At 38.4% G+C, this 17,287-nt stretch overlaps 2 pseudogenes and 2 gene segments (V, D, J or C); 1 reads left to right on the top strand and 3 right to left on the bottom strand.

Annotated features, from left to right (window-relative positions):
- Positions 1 to 6: 6 nt before the first annotated feature.
- Positions 7 to 1,138, bottom strand: LOC146492630 (immunoglobulin kappa variable 3-11 pseudogene; annotated as a pseudogene).
- Positions 1,139 to 4,480: 3,342 nt separating this feature from the next.
- On the bottom strand, positions 4,481 to 5,343 carry LOC146492629 (immunoglobulin kappa variable 2-40-like). The segment is given in 2 exon segments: positions 4,481 to 4,913; positions 5,095 to 5,343. Coding segments are annotated over 2 exon segments (360 nt in total).
- A 1,702-nt stretch (positions 5,344 to 7,045) lies between these two features.
- LOC146492628 (Ig kappa-b4 chain C region pseudogene) lies at positions 7,046 to 8,582 on the top strand (annotated as a pseudogene). Its single transcript, XR_014872087.1, has 3 exons — positions 7,046 to 7,102; positions 7,363 to 7,483; positions 8,172 to 8,582. The product of XR_014872087.1 is annotated as an Ig kappa-b4 chain C region pseudogene (transcript).
- Positions 8,583 to 9,602: 1,020 nt separating this feature from the next.
- On the bottom strand, positions 9,603 to 13,637 carry LOC146492627 (immunoglobulin kappa variable 3-15-like). The segment is given in 2 exon segments: positions 9,603 to 11,948; positions 12,137 to 13,637. Coding segments are annotated over 2 exon segments (360 nt in total).
- Between the last annotated feature and the right edge of the window lie 3,650 nt (positions 13,638 to 17,287).

Here is a 17,287-nt window from a genome sequence, read left to right as displayed (position 1 = left end):
GTTGGATTTTGTGATGATATTTGCTGTTGGGTGTAGAAGAAGTAGAAAACATGGTGACAGATTATTGTAACCTGCATGTGACCCATGATGAGACCCGTCCTGGTTTTCTTCAAAGTCAGAATTGATAAAATAACCCAAAGAAAAACTAAACTTTCTTCATCAACATAGGAGACACTAAAAAATGTCTCTTTCAGAACATCAGTGCAGGTTAAAAAGTGTAAATGTCAGAATAATTTATGTCACAAAGATGAAGTTAAAGACTTGATGAACTAAACTTTAAATCTTCAGATCAAATCATGTGAAATATTTCTGTGACCAAGAATGTAGCTGAGCAATCTACATACATACATATATCAGTACTGCAGTTTACTAAAATATTCTCATTTAATAACTACTTCCCAGTTTGAATATTTACAGGAGAGTTTCTTCATCACAGATCTGACTCACAGTATCAACTGTTTTGTGTTTCACATGTTCTTCTGTGCTAGCTCGTCAGGATGGACACAAGTCTGATGTTTTGAGTCAAACCCACATAAACATTAGTTATGAAAGTTAGAGTTTTATCAGGGCCTAAGAAATGATTGTGAAATTATTTTAGAAGGACTGTGAGGTGTGTGTGTGTGTGTGTGTGTGTGTGTGTGTGTGTGTGTGTGTGTGTGTGTGTGTCCTCAGTGAACTGTATCAGTCTCTGCAGTATCTTCCAGCTGCAGCAGTCACTTCAGTTTCTCTTCAGTCTGACTGAGGGAGGTTTTTGTACGACTGTTTTTCACTGTGTGAACACATACTGACTGTTGATGTTGTGATAACTCTGACAGTAATAAACTGCTGCATCTTCAGCCTGGACTCCACTGATGGTCAGAGTGAAGTCAGAGTTTGATCCACTGCCTGTAAAACGAGCTGGAATCCCTGAATATCGATTGCTAGCATCATAAATGAGCAGTTTAGGAACTCCTCCATCTTTCTGTTGGTACCAGGCTAAACGATGGTTGTTGTTATAAACAAGAACATCATGACTGGTCCTACACTTGATGCTCACAGTTGCTCCCACAGCAGAGCTCACTGCTCCAGGCTGAGTCACTGTGATCTGTCCTCTGGACTCTGAGGACACAGAGACAAAAACATAAAGCAGCTTCATGGTTTTGTGGGCTTCATTTCAGAGGGACAGATGTTGATAGAGGAGAGGAGTTTGATTCTCTGGACTTTACCTGTGAAGCAGCAGCAGAGGAGAGTCCAGATGAGGACGCAGATCAAAGTCATGTTTTTGATGAGGAGGATTTCTGTGGCTTCTGTTGTGATGAAGGACAGCTGTCAGTCATCCAGTGTTCAACTCTCAGGACTATAAACTCTCCCAGAGCACTGGAGCATGGTGCTGCTGATGCAAAGTGCCTCTCTATGGAAATCATCTGACTGACTCACACAGTCAATGGATTTTTTGGTTTGTTATTTTTTATGCTGTTGTTTTGCACAGTGTTTCATGTTTGTAATTATATGCATTACAAAAATACAAATATGCAGTTAATACCAAATCGCTTTTTCTGTCATCTTATATTTTGAATCTGTTCATTTCATTCTTTCTGACAGTACTTCCATTCTGCATATCTCTAGATCCTTCCTCAGGTTAGTTTGTACCAGGATGTCCTTCCTTAATTGGAAGTAAAGTATATGATTTTCAGGTGCGGGACCAAGGCTCTAAACATCCTCCCTCCGGTTCTTATATGTTCCCCCAGTTCTACAAGTTGTTTCTTCTCTTTTATGTGTAAAGAAAGTTCATTCTCAGCTAATACCTTATCTGCCAGCACATCAGACAAAGAACACCCAGCTCTTCTTCATCGTTGTTCCCTCCGGCAATCCAAGAAATTCAAACATAGTCAATGTCATGGTGGCGCTTCCGAGAGACTGAAGCCCGACTGAAGCCCCGGAAAACTTTCTAGCAATTTTCTCGCCACCCAACATACGATCCATCCAGTCATCTTCTCTCTGCTAAATCCAGTTATGAAGTAACTCCGGCCGCTTGCAACTGCCAGGAAATTCAGCGGGGTCGCCCACTAGCAGAACTCACAGCTCCACTCATGTTGCTCTGAAACAGGCCCACTGTCAGGGGCTGAGTCTGTGATCCAGCATTTTTTACTCTTTATTTGTAGTTTATCAATTATTATACACAGCATTCTTATTATTTTATAGATAACCACAAAACAACAATCCTTACAGATGATAAAGACAGATAATATCAAGACAGGAAAAGGGAAACAAACAAACAAAAAAAACCCAAAACACACACACACATACACAAAAATAAAATCAATTGTTCATACAGAACTGTTCTAGGCCAAACAAAAACATTCAAAGTTCCAGTTCCAGACCAGGTAGATTGTCTATGTTGTGTGTTAACAGAGGGTCCCATGTTGTGGTTTTTATTTTTTTTTGTGTCCCGTTTGGATCTTTATCCATCAGAATTGTTGTCTTAAGGCCAAGAAAGATGCCAAGCGCATTTATTTTACCAAGTGGATCATCATGGCCTTGCCATATTGGTCCATTTGATTGACCTTTATTATAATTATGTATTTATTTTACAAACGGGACAGACATGCCTGGTGGATAGGACCGGGAGAAAGAATGTTGTGTTTGCCGATGGATCCGTTGAGAGTACATCTGATTTTTTCCAGTTTGACATTTTGCATAACATCCCTTATCCAGTGGTGGTGTGATGGAGCAGCAGTAGACTTCCATTTAAATAAAACCAGGCATCTCGCTAATAATGACAAAAAGGCAATGACCCTTCTTCTGTAAACAGAGGGTCAGAAGAAGTCGCTACACCAAAGAAACAACCAAAAATTGCCACCAAGGGGAAGTCTGTGTTGGGTCTATGTTCGGAAATATTTTAGCTAGTTTAGCTTTTGAAAAATGTAACCTGTGTAACACTCTGAATTGTATTAAGGAGTGTCTTAACCCTTTAAGACCTACCATAGAACCAAGTCCGCCAGAGCTTATATTATATTTTTACATGCTGTGGAGCCATTTTTGGGAGCATTTCAAGTTGCTATACATCAATACAACCATTATACCACAGATTTTAATAATATGTCTGCATTAAGTGCATAGTAATTACATAAATTGCAAAAAGGTGCAATAAACTACAAAAAAATTGAAAATCGTTTTTTTTTTAACATATATTTCTAGTTAGAGAAATTTAAGAGGCTTATCCCTCAAAACTGTAAATACAAAAAAGTTGCACAAATAAAGACTTTTTATCTTTTCCTGTTTCCAAGTATAGAAGAAAACAAAATCCAATCCCACCTGGATTGTGACACTTTTACTGGTGGAGTGAATTAAATCACTCTATTCAACATTAAACCTGGACATATTGGAAACAAGTAATTCAAAAAAGAATGACTGGAAGCTACGTGAAGTACTAATAAAGACTTCTTATCTTTACCTGTTTCCAAGTAATACAAACTTGATGATTTGATGAATGAGAGGGAAGTGAAACAAAGTGAGAATGAGTGACTGTCGGAGCAGATAAAACATTTTTAAAAACACCTGACAGAAACTTCTGGAGTCCCAGTGTGCTGCAGAAAGACAGTTCACTGAATTCAATGTAAACCTGCGGATGAAGGTGGGCTCTGTGAGGTCAACAAAGGCCTCCTCACACTAGAGTTATTGAGGAGAGACCAGTGTTCCCAGTTCCCAGTTGAAGTATTGTTTTACACTCCTGTTTTCAGTCTGCAGTTTCTAACACTGTCACGCTCCAGATTCATCCATAATGTCGATGTAGATGGCTGCTTTAAGACTTTGAAATAATAAATATCTTTCATATGTGCAAAACGTTTGATTTTATGTACAATAGTAACAGTGGTTAAATTATTAGTTCTAAAGGAAAAATTCAGTCATCACAGGTCATTGTTTATGTTTTAAGGACTGTTTACAAACTTCTCACATCCACTTTTATTTTATTTTTATCCAGATTATTTCCTCATGTTTCTCTCTGAATATTTGAAATTAAAAAGTCCAAACAATAAAGATACTTCAGTCTTGGTATCAAAGAGCAGGGCATCGCCTTTATAAAGGGATTTAGAAAAACAGCTGCTGTTAATATTTAATAAATCAACTGTGGTCGTGCATATTTCATTTGAAATCATAACTTTAGTCATGTGTTTTGACACAAAAATGTAAACTAGAAATATTTAAGCAAAGGCCAGTAATGATTCATTTATATCATTTAAAAAAATGCTTTATATTTGACTCTGTACTGAATTATTAAATATTGGATACATTGATGAAAACTTAAATTTAAAAAAATGGTTTCGTCAAAACACAGAGTAGGAAAGTTTAAAAAAAGCATTTGATAAAAATGTTTGAAAGATATAAAATAAATAAAAATAAAATAAAATTCAGTTCAGCTGGATTTAATATACCAAATGTGAAATATATGGAAAAAACAAATATTTCAAATCTGAAATGAAATTATTTCAATGTTGTTTTTGTTAACCCATCTGATCAGATTGTTATGACATTTTATTTAAGATTGCATATTTCATGGTGTTTTGTGTAACTACAGCTGTTGATCAGTTCCTCTTCAGCTGTTTGAGGTTTTTGTACGGCGTTGTATCACTGTGTGAACGGGAAGCTGTTGTGCTGCTGACAGTAATAAACTCCTGCATCTTCAGTTTGAACTCCAGTGATGATCAGAGTGAAGTCAGTCTGAACTGCTGTTGCCCGAAAACGATCTGGAACTCCAGACTGACGAGCTGTAGTATCATAGATCAGGAGTTTAGGAGCTTTTCCAGATTTCTGAAGGTACCAGTCAATGTCATCACCTATAGATGTGCTGGATTTACATCTGATAGAGACAGTCTGTCCTGGAACAACAGACTGAGCTTTAGGAGTCTGAGTCAGGATGATTTCTGCTGATGAACCTGAAAACATGAAAAGAAGAGAAGTTTAGAGAAAGATGATCAAACATTAGAGGATCATTTGTCTAACATGGAGAACAGATGGAAGAAGGTCAGTGCTGCTGGTTCCAGAGTTTCTCCATCATAGCAGAACATCATTGTGGTGAACCTGGCTGCATGCTGAAGCAAAGACAGAGAGTCTCACCCTGAACAAGGAGCCCCAGGGTGGCCAGCAGTAGAGTCAGTGACATCATCATTGTGCTGCTGGTGTGTGAGTGGCTCTGAAAGGCCTGGACAGCCACTGATCAACACTGGCCTCTTAACAGCTGTGAGCAGAGAGGCAGGACACATATGCAAACACACAGAGTCAGTCATCTTTCCTCATCATGTCATCCTGTGTCAGGTGACACGTTCAGCATCCTTCAGTCAATACAGTGCCCTTCCCCCATGATAACACATGGAACAATATAATATACATAAGAAACAGATTTTTACAAGACAGGAGAACGAACAATAGTCTTTTTTAAGGCTGCTGCAGATGGAAATATTCCCCGCTAGCTCACCCAAGCTTGCTCTCTGGCACAGCTACAAGCCATGTGAGCTAGTAACCCCTCCTGCTAGGTTGCACTACCCCAGTCGACTGTCGTAAAGCAACTGTAAATCATCCATCCTGTTACGCAGAGAGGTGTGAAGCAGCAGGAATGAGGATCAGCACCTCCAAATCTGAGGCCATGGTTCTCAGCCGGAAAAGGGTGGAGTGCCCACTCCGGGTCAGGGATGAGTTCAAGTCCCAAGTGGAGGAGTTCAAGTATCTCGGGGTCTTGTTCGCAACCGCAATTCAATATCAATGAAAGAAAAGCTCAAAATCATTGAAGAACAATTTATAACCGAACACCCAATGTAGATACATACATATATACTAAATATCACACAATATCAGATAACCAAATTAACACTGGGTTACAATGTTACACAGGAAGTAAAACGAAACACTATGAACATGGAGATACTAGACTCTTCAAAGTAAAACAGGAAACTTGGAGAGACATAGACATGATAACATATGATAGACTAACAAAGAAGACAGGAAAAGACTCACAAACAAGGAGACTTAGGTGGTAACACAACTAGGCTACACTTCAATTAAACCCTAACTAAGAATAACACCACAAGAACGTAACATATTTTAATATAACCTAAGAAATCAAAAATACTAAATAACCTTAAAACACAGGGTCTCAGACCCTGACACTAGGGATCAGTTAATGCTTTAATGAGGGTGGAAATATGTGAAATTATGTTTTTACAATCATTAGAGCTTAATCTAAATGTCGAGGAGATTTTGGGCCGATGTGTTAGACAGAGCTCTCCGTCTGCATGATTTGGGAGAAAGGGCTTCATCCCTCCAGACGAGTTCAAAGTCTTTGAGAATCAGTGCCAAGGAGCACTGAAGATGTTCCTTTCAGTGGCAACTAGACACTAGAATATTTTTTAAATGTATATATATTTCAGTTTATTGGAGGCAAATATGTCTTTATGTATTTTTCAGTATTTATGGATTTATCACAATTAACCTACACTGTATATCATGTGAAAAAAAAAAGATATTTGAGAATCAAAAAGGTCTCACTTTATACTGACACATATTAAATCAAGTTTAAAATTCCATTTTAAATTGATGATTTCATTATTGATTGATTTGATATCATCAGAGGAAGAAGTCCCATTTTCTTAACTCATATATTCAAAATAAAAATATCTTCTTTAAATATGTAGCACTGCAATAATTTCAGTTTTTTAGATCAGTTGGTAAAACTGAAAAGGAAGGAGTGAATGATTTAGTTGAGTTTGTTTGTTTGATTAACGCTGACAGCACTATTTTAGATTTTTTCAAACTCTAAAATACACAATATATCACAGCCATAACCTTTTGGTTACTGAGCACCAAAACTGTGTCAGAAATTCAGGAACAGAGTTTTGCAAACTCTAAAATAAATGCAAATTGTTTTATTGTGTTTGATTCATTTTTATTTCATAATTATAATAATAATATGTCATGAAATTATGATTTAAAGAATTTATATTGTTGAATTTGTTTGTTTCAGAGTCAGAGAGCCGTGTCTCTCTACAGTCAGAGGTTTTTGTACAGCGCCTCAATGAGTTTGTATCACTGTGGTACACGTTCGGTGGAGGAACCAGACTGGAATTTGGAAGTAAGTCAAAAACAAAGTTACTTCTATGTCCTATTTTTTTTTGTTTTGGTAAAAAATATAAGATGTATATATATACATCTTCAGTAATGTCCAAGTTATGTTTAGCATTTTTATTTTTTATTTTTTGGGGGTTTTGTTTTGGTAGGCTGAGAAACAAACTGTCTTTTAGAAAAGTAAACATAAAAAATTATTAAAATTTGGAAAACAGAAAGTTATTCAAGACAATTATTTGCTTTAACTGGTTGAGCCTGTAGGTTTAGTTCAGTCTGTTGGAGTCAGAGAGCCGTGTCTCTCTACAGTCAGAGGTTTTTGTACGGCGCCTCAATGAGTTTGTATCACTGTGGTTCACGTTCGGTGGAGGAACCAGACTGGAATTTGGAAGTAAGTCAATTAATTGTGTTTATTATTAAATGTTTTATCATTTTCTTTTATAACTACTTGTTAGGCTGCTTAGATGAGACAAAAGTTTTTTTTTTATTTAAAATAATTTCATTTTTGATGTTTGTCCTTTTTACTGGACTAATTCAGATGAGCTCTGCGAGTTTCTCTTGTTTAATCTACATTTCTGTCACAGTAAAATATTTGTAGACAAGAGTAAACTTCATCATCTTATGATTAGTTTGTAAATTTCCACCACATCAGCTGCTGTTTGGATGAGTCAAAGTTTGCTTTCTGATGTTTTTATCGTGTCAGATGTTTCAGATTTAGTTTGAAATCATGTGAGCTGTTCAATAACATTTCAAATCTATATGAATGAGTAGCTGCTCTGTGCTTGTGTCCACTCATTTCGTCAGTCGTCCATGATTTAGACTTCTAATCATTTTAAAGCCAAACTGCTGTAAATGTTTCCACATCTGCTTCTTTTATTTCCAGTGTAGTTTGAACATATTTCAGGTCAAACTGTGTGATGATTCTCTCTGTGCTGATATGCATGAGAGGTTTCTTAAAGGGAAGTGAAACAATGTGTGAGTTAATGACTGGTGGAGCAGAAAAAACACCTGACAGAAACTTCTTAACGGAGAAAATCAAATTGTGGTTCCTGTCCTCTAAGCTGATTGGTGTTTCCTAGGTGATACCCGCCCCGCCTTGAAGGTGCTGGGTCCCTCCAGTGCAGAGCTGCAGCAGGGGAAGGCCACGCTCATGTGTCTGGCCAACAAGGGCTTCCCCTCAGACTGGAGGCTGTCCTGGAAGACGAGCGACAGCAGTGGCAGCAGCAGCATCAGAGGGGAGGAGAGCAGGACTCCTGGAGTGCTGCAGAACGACGGCCTCTACAGCTGGAGCAGCACCCTGACGCTCACTGCAGACCAGTGGGGGAAGGTGGGCTCTGTGACCTGTGAGGCCACCCAGGGCTCCCAGCCTCTGGTCTCAGAGATACTGAGGAGAGACCAGTGTTCCCAGTCCTGATGTCAATCACTGAGTCTTTCATGCTGTTTTTCTTCTGTCTCTTTGTTTCTTCTTCTTGGCAGATTTCAAAAATAAACCGATCAAACAGTCATGTTTCCATCTCATAATGACAACAATCATAGCAACAATCTCCTCTAGTTTATCCTTTTGTGTCTGTTGTAAAGCTGATATTTCAAACTTTTAAAACAATAAAAATGCAACAAGGAAACATGTTCTTTGGCTCTGTGAGTTTGATAAATGCACATAAAAAATAAAAATGTTGTAAAATTTAGTTAGACGGACCAAAAAAAATGTCAGCAGACGCATCGAGTGTAATGTGCAGTTTAAATGGCTTAATATATTTTTAAATCTACATATTAAATATTTTCTATAAGATTTTGAGGTCAAACAAAAGATTATCTGTGTGCTCTTCATAATTTATAGTCTCAAGGCTGTTTCATGATCTATATTTTCATCTGACCTAAAACCTAATAAGGAAAATTAAAGAGCAGGGCGTCATCTGTGTGTTTAAACAGAGATCATTTAAATGAAGATTTACTGAAGTTTGATTAATGAACTATTTGGCAGTGAAACTCTGATGAAGCAACAAAGCAGAGAAGAGTCTAGAAGCTGGTGGTGGCAGAGGTGAAGCAGGTGGAGACTTAGTTGAGGATCCCTAATTGAACTTTCTCAACAAATTACAACCACAGAATGAATGAGTGCAAAAGAAAAAAGGAAATTATTTTCAGTTAGAGCTCAAAAAATGTCTTTGTTATTAGTCCGGGTCATCTTTAAAAGTAGGTTTTGTGTGTAAAAACAAACCATTCAGTATTTGATCATCAGGTTTGTATTTCATGACCTTCAACAGCACGTAAAGTTTATAGAGTTGTAAATGAAAATTAACTAACTTAAATCTCCAAAATCTGAGAAGAAGGACATTTGGAGCATTTTATTGTTTCTGAAAATGAAAGCTTTCAATTGCTGGGAAGTTCTTGTTTTATGATTTATTTTCAGATGATCATATATATATATATATATATATAATATCATTTTTGATAACGTTCATGGAGAAGTTGCTCTTTTTAATTATCGCATTTATAATCGGCTTCATGGACCTGGTCCATCATATTTAAAATTATGATAATGAACTGTGTGTGTGTGTGTCCTCACTAAACTCTATTAGTCTTTGCAGTAGCTTCCAGCTGCAGCAGTCAGTTCAGTTTGTGTTTTTGCTACAACAGACTATATAAACTCTCATCAAACGTCCATCTGTTAAAGGTTAGATCGGGTACATACAGACATATGTACAGTTAAGACCATAAATATTTGGACAGAGACTAGATTAGATTAGATGAGATTAGATTAGATGAAACTTTATTAATCCCTCGGGTGGGTTCCTCCGGGAAATTCAGTTTCCAGTAGCAAAGCACCGAAACAAGTTGCATGTTACAGATACATTAAGGGGAATGAGAGTAAGGATATAAGCATAAATACACCATATATACACATATATAGATACAGAATATACAATATGGATAAATAGGATTGCTCATTTGAGTGAGTATATTGCACAGTGATTATTGCACAGTCAAATATAAGAAAAAAAGACAAAACAAAAACAAAAAACAAATATTGCACAGTGTAGAAAAGCACCTACAGCTCAGTTGTTCCTGCCCTCCCTTGTCCCTGTTTCTCCTCCCTCTCCCCTCCAGTGAGGAGTTAAACAGTTTGATGGCGTGTGGGACAAAGGAGTTTTTAAGTCTGTTGGTTTTTGACTTTGGGACAATATTCAGCGTTAATTCAGTGGGTTGAACATAAAGATTACATTAAAATTTGAGGCACTAAAGTATTTTTTAACACAATCACATTGTTTTAGGTGCTCAAAAGTAACTGGAAAAGTTAAATAGCAGAAAGTTTCCTGGGGTTGTGGGGCCCTTAGATCTCGGGTCTCTGGGCCCGGAGGCTTGGTCTGCTCCGGCTGCTGGAGGTCTCCTGAGCTCTTCTTTAGAGGGTGGTCCCCTCCAGTGGTCCTTTTGGGCTCTCGTGCTCTGGATGTATGGTGCCTGGATCTCCTCCATGCCTGCTTCATGTCCTGGCGGGCAGGACTATGGCTCCCCACACTTACTATTAGATAGCCACATGGAGAAACCTTTTGAATCCAAGTGCGCTCACGCACACAGGTGTACTAAGACACACACTAGATGATGTGGTACTCTTTGAATCATAAGATGTCCCACACCTACATACTTCTTTCTTGGCATCTTCTCTTCACTGTGGAAATAATTTTGCTTTCCTCAGTGTTCTTTCTCAGGGTGTACCAAGCTCCTGGTTTCGTCACTCCTCACACTGTAGTCTCTCAGTAGTTTTTTTCTTGTTTTGCAGTTTAAGGATGGATTATTTCACCTGCATGGAGAGCTCCTTTAATTACATGTTCTCTGTTAACCCTTTAAAGCCGGGCACGCTCCGTTTTGCGTAACTATTTTTAAATCCCTGTAGCTCTGCAACCACGTGAGCTAGCGCAATAATTTGTTTTGCATATGAAACCGGAGGAGTTGTACTTACATGTAATGCCATTAGCTTGTCCTGGGTCACGGTTTCCTTCCACATATAGCTTTGCAAAAACTGCATAGAAACCACTTGCAGCAACAAAATCATAATATTCCAGAAACACACTTTGCCGATCCGATCAGCTGTTCGTAACACTTCCTACGTTGGGATAGACGTCAGCGCGAACTATCGTGAATTATCACATTACAACAAAAACCCTTTACATTTGTACAATACGTGATAATTATGTATACTGTAATAACATGATTTTATGTTGTTCAAACATGAAAATTATATTGTCAGAACAATAAAGTTTTCACATGATAACGTGATATAGCTCTATCTTTCTTCTGCCTGGGTGGCAGCTCTACACTTCTGCAGTTTTATTGTTAAAGGGGAAAAATGTACTAAATAATTGAGGTAATTTTTTTCACTCAGTTTAAGATAATAAGGTAATAAAGGAAAAGAAAACACAGAAAAAATATGGAAAATGTTATCATTACTTAATTGTCAAAAATTAAATTTTTCTAAGCAGCTGTTGTCTCAGATACGCGTTTCTTTATTCTCAGTTCCTCTCCAGCTGAGGGAGGTTTTTGTACGGCGTTGTATCACTGTGTGAACGGCCACGTGTTACAGTGCTGACAGTAATAAACTCCTGCATCTTCAGCCTGAACTCTGCTGATAGTCAGAGTGAAGTCAGTCCCATATCCACTTCCACTGATACGATCAGAAACTCCAGACTGACGGTTTGTAGCAGAATAAATTAAGAGTTTGGGAGATTCTCCGTCCTTCTGAAGGTACCAGTTGAGGTTTGAGCCAACACCTGAACTGGCTTTACATCTAACAGAGACAGTCTGTCCTGGAACAACAGACTGAGCTGTAGGAGTCTGAGTCAGGACTTGTTCTCCTGATGAACCTGAAAACATGAAAAAGTGGAGAAAAGTTACTGAGATGATCAACATCCAAACATTAGAGGATCATTTCTCTAACATGGAGAACAGATGGAAGAAGGTCAGTGCTGCTGGTTTCAGAGTTTCTCCATCATAGCAGAACATCATTGTGGTGAACCTGGCTGCATGCTGAAGCAAAGACAGAGAGTCTCACCCTGAACAAGGAGCCCCAGGGTGGCCAGCAGTAGAGTCAGTGACATCATCATTGTGCTGCTGGTGTGTGAGTGGCTCTGAAAGGCCTGGACAGCCACTGATCAACACTGGCCTCTTAACAGCTGTGAGCAGAGAGGCAGGACACATATGCAAACACACAGAGTCAGCTGCAGCTGTCCTCAACATAACAGGGTGTTTTACCCTCAGTGAAAACTGAAGAATTCAATCATTTATGACATCTAGTGGAGAGAAAGTAGGTTTGTTTCAACTTATAAAACACCTGTTAATTTATTTATGTTATTTTAACACATTTATGACTCTTGTATAAAAAGTTTTGCTAATACAAAACTTCAAAAAGCACAACATTTTAAACTGCATCTGGAAAAAAATGTCCTTCAACAAATATTTCCTCAAAAAAGTGATTCACAAAAGAGAAAAAGAGCTGCTGGATATGAGACGATAAGTTAATGACCTGAAATAAGTCCTTAAAAAAACAAGCAGGATGATGAGTCAGCGAAACTCTTGGTGTCACAAATGAAACAGTATCACATCACTCATAAGTAACGAGGTCACTATTACACATCCTTTTAAAAAAAAGAAAAATTAAAAATGTCTATTACTCAAATTAAAAGAAAACTAAAACAATCAAATTAGAAAAGCTGATTTTATTACAAAATTACAGCTTCATTAACATGAACAAATTAATTTGGACATAAAAACTAACTTTTTACTAAACTGTCACAGCCTGGCTCAAAGGATGTTGTTTATTATGTTGCTCTCGTTTTCTTCTGCTTGTTTTCTTTTTTCATTCTCAACAGGTGAAATTAAAAAAGTATCTACTGTTATCTATTGTTAGCTAGTTTATTGTGATGGTGTTGTTTTTATTATGTTGCTCTTTGTTGTTTGTTTTCTCTTCTGTTTTTTTTTCTCCATACAGGTGATCCAGGTGTTTTGTTTGTTTTTCTTTTTTTTTCTTCCCCCTTTCTCACCGTCTCTTCTCTCCTCTATTTTTCTTTCTCTCCCTCTCTTTCTTTCATCCTTTCTCCCTGTCCTATCCCCCAGTCATGTTTGTCCCATCTTTAAAAAACGAAAATAAAATAAATACATAATTATAATAAAGGTCAATATGGCAAGGCCATGATGATCCACTTGGTAAAGTAAATCCACTTGGCATCTTTCTTGGCCTTCAGAAAACAATTCTGATGGCTAAAGATCCAAATGTGACACAAAAGAAAAAGGAAAAAGTCTCACGTCACTAGCCGTGTCTGGGCCTAAACTCCGCTGCAGGTCCATAAATCAAACGATCACTGTGGCATCACTGAGAGTTGAAAAACCGTCTAAAGTCTTTCATCTGTAATGAAATGATCAGCGTTCTTCTTTACCAGCTGTAAGAATTGAGTTTATCATCCAGGCATCCATGAAAACGGAATTTATGACATTTAACAGAGTTAGAAGTTAGCAGGAAGTTAGCTCGCTAGCTTCCTGCTAATCTAAATACAATATAGCATGTCCTGACTGCGGGATTTTGGCTAGCTGGTATATAACGATAACGATGTGCTACGTGACCGCTAACGACACAGCTATGTTAGCATAACATAAACAAGCTAACCTTTTTCCACTCGATAAAAGTTAGCGTGAGGGTTCTCGGTGGTCAGGAACAAATGTAATCGCATGGCAGGATGCTGTAAAAGGACCAAACTTCAGCCAGGAGAACAACTGAGATAATCCATCCACAATACGAGGTTAGTCATTCATATACTGCTGCATGGGCTGGGCTGTAGTTACATCCTAAGGTTTTAAAAACTGAGCTTAAATAAATGATTAGCGGTAATAAAAGCTGAGGGAGGTCAACAGTGATCACTGACTGTTTTAGGAGCTTTTTGAGATTAAATAGAAGAAAATACAAAACATTAAACACAAAAGCCATATTATACGCAGATTACTTTAGGCCCGGAAGCAGGATTCGTCACGTCATCACTTAAAGACCGGATAACGAATTACAGTAGTCCAGAGTCAGTCAGATGATTTCCATAGAGAGGCACTTTGCATCAGCAGCACCATGCTCCAGTGCTCTGGGAGAGTTTATAGTCCTGAGAGTTGAACACTGGATGACTGACAGCTGTCCTTCATCACAACAGAAGCCACAGAAATCCTCCTCATCAAAAACATGACTTTGATCTGCGTCCTCATCTGGACTCTCCTCTGCTGCTGCTTCACAGGTAAAGTCCAGAGAATCAAACTCCTCTCCTCTATCAACATCTGTCCCTCTGAAATGAAGCCCACAAAACCATGAAGCTGCTTTATGTTTTTGTCTCTGTGTCCTCAGAGTCCACAGGACAGATCACAGTGACTCAGCCTGGAGCAGTGAGCTCTGCTGTGGGAGCAACTGTGAGCATCAAGTGTAGGACCAGTCAGGATGTTTATAACAACAACTTTTTAGCCTGGTACCAACAGAAAGATGGAGGAGTTCCTAAACTCCTCATTTACTATGCTACCACTCGACAATCAGGGATTCCAGATCGTTTTACAGGCAGTGGATCAAACTCTGACTTCACTCTGACCATCAGTGGAGTCCAGGCTGAAGATGCAGCAGTTTATTACTGTCTTGGTGAATTCTATGCTAACAGTCAGTATTCGTTCACACAGTGAAAAACAGTCGTACAAAAACCTCCCTCAGTCAGACTGAACAGAAACTGAAGTGACTGCTGCAGCTGGAAGATACTGCAGAGACTGATACAGTTCACTGAGGACACACACACACACACACACACACACACACACACACGTACACACACACACACACACACATTTTATCAGAGTTTTCCTTTCAAACTCAGGTTGAAGAACAATACAAAAATGCTTGAAGAGCTTAAACAAGACCTTATTGATTTTCACAGGTGTTAGGCAAGAAGGTTGAGCAACTAGAACATAGAGGAAGAAAAAGGTCAGAGAGCTTTGTGGTCAGACAGTAATTTAGAGGGATTTTAAAGATAAGCCAAGAGTAAAAACAGACCCATGGAATGTACATTATGATGTCTGGGACCATGAAAATCATTGTATGTCCAATAAATCTGCTCTCCCTCTTCTTCACACATCCAAACCACATGAGCCTTGCTTCTCTAACTTTGTCTCCTAAACTGTGAAGCTGTGCCGTCCCTCTGATGTACTCATTTCTAAGCTTGTTCGTCCTGATCACTCCCAGTGAAAAGCTCAACATCTCCACCTGTGCCATCTTGGCCTCCTGTCTTTCTCTCAGTGCCCTCGTTCCCAAACCATATATCATAGCAGGTCTTCCTTCTGTCACAAATCACCTCTGACGCTCGTCTCCACCCACTCCACCCTGCCTACATTCTCTTCTTCGCCTGCTGTGTGTAACCTTACCGTAGGGGCTCAGCACTCATTGCAGAGAAAGAGACAGAGAATACATTTGATCGAAACTGCTCAGTGTTTCACTTTCCTCTCTAACCTCAGTAACCATGGCAACAGAAAGGCATCATTGCCAAATCAGGGAAGAGTTGTAAGGAGACATTTTGTTCATTTCACACAGTCATGTTTAAACGGTTAATTAAAAATATTAGATTAAAGAAGCAGAAATGTCTAAAATTATCAAAATTTGGATCCAAATTTCAAAGACAGGAGGCCGCGGTGGAGGTGGCAGAGATTTCCATTAGGAGTGTCCAGGATGGATAAGATTATAACTAAGCACATCAAAGATTAGAATGATTACACTTAAGAGAGCTCAGGTGATATGAAGCTTCCAGGCAGGAGGAAAAGAGGAAGATCTCAGAGTTTGTTCATGGATGTAGAAGATGACCACTGTGGTGACCCATAAAGGGAGCAGTGGACGTCAGATAAACATGCAGATCGTGTCTATGTTGGGTCCATCGCTCCAACCCTGACCCAACCTGGACGTCAGTCTGACGTTCAACATTTAAACTTTGGTCTGGGTCATTGTTGGACGTCATGTGCACGTCTATGACAGGTGCAGGAAAATTACATGATTAATAAATATAATAGTTTTATTTACAAACATCATCATTATTGTTATCAACATGATACATATTAATACAAATTATTTATAAGCAAACACAATTTACAGCAAACACGAGGGAAAGCCCTTGTTGGCCAGACATGTGAGCGTGGCATTCCCCTGCTCCAGCTCCTTACTGGAAGGGGCGAGCACCGTCAGGGTGGGACGGACATCACCTAGGAGACACCAATCAGCTTAGAGAACAAGTAGCAGTTTCTGTCAGATGTTTTTCTGCTCCAACAGTCACTCACACATTGTTTCCCTCTCAGCACAGAAATAACAGCACTGAAATATGTCCAAACCACATGAAGAAGGAAGAAAGTGCAACATTTTACAAACCAGTGTCAAAGTCACTAAAGTCTGACTCGTACATGATAGTGATGGGATTTCCGGCTCTTTCGGATCCAAACCGGCTCTTCAGGTTGTTTTGTTGCTTTAATTGATTTATTATTAACAATAATATAAAATTATGCACAAAAGGAATTACTAATGTAAAAAAAAGTGGTTTTATTTATATATGTTTATATATAAATATATGCGGTGGTATGTGTAAATATACTTTTATTTATTCACTCCACATAAAAATTAATAAATAAATCATATAATACAAAAACAACTATTCACATTTCAACTTTTAACTATTTAAATTTTCAGCTTTTTCCTTTTAAACAAATTTAAAGTGAAACAACACAAAACACTGCAAACCACAACACAATTAAATATAAATTAAAATATGAAAACAAAAAGAAGATGCATATTCTCTGTCATATGGACCTGCATGAATAAACTTTCTGAGTCCTTTATCATCTGCAACTGAAAATAGTTGTGGATGATTACTATACCTTTCTAATGTGACGTTGTTGTCCCTGGCTCTCTTTCTCTCTCTTCCCCTCCCACTCACGCAACCCTCCCTCCTCTGCTCAGTGCAAGCACAAGGCTCACGTGAATGAAGTGAAAGAGCAGTGCGAGAGAGAGTCCCAGTGTCTTCCCCACAACGGCTCTTTTAACCCTTTAAAACCAGCCGGTAAACCCTGCTCACATGACCTAAGAGACCTAGTCTCTAAGACATTTTTGAATAACGTGTTTTCACTGAGTTAGCTATTTTCACCATCTTGGGTAGTG

Source organism: Neolamprologus multifasciatus, chromosome 22 (genome assembly GCF_963576455.1).
Source record: "Neolamprologus multifasciatus chromosome 22, fNeoMul1.2, whole genome shotgun sequence".
NCBI classification, from domain to species: Eukaryota; Metazoa; Chordata; class Actinopteri; order Cichliformes; family Cichlidae; genus Neolamprologus; species Neolamprologus multifasciatus.
This window is presented reverse-complemented; position numbering and strand designations above follow the sequence as displayed.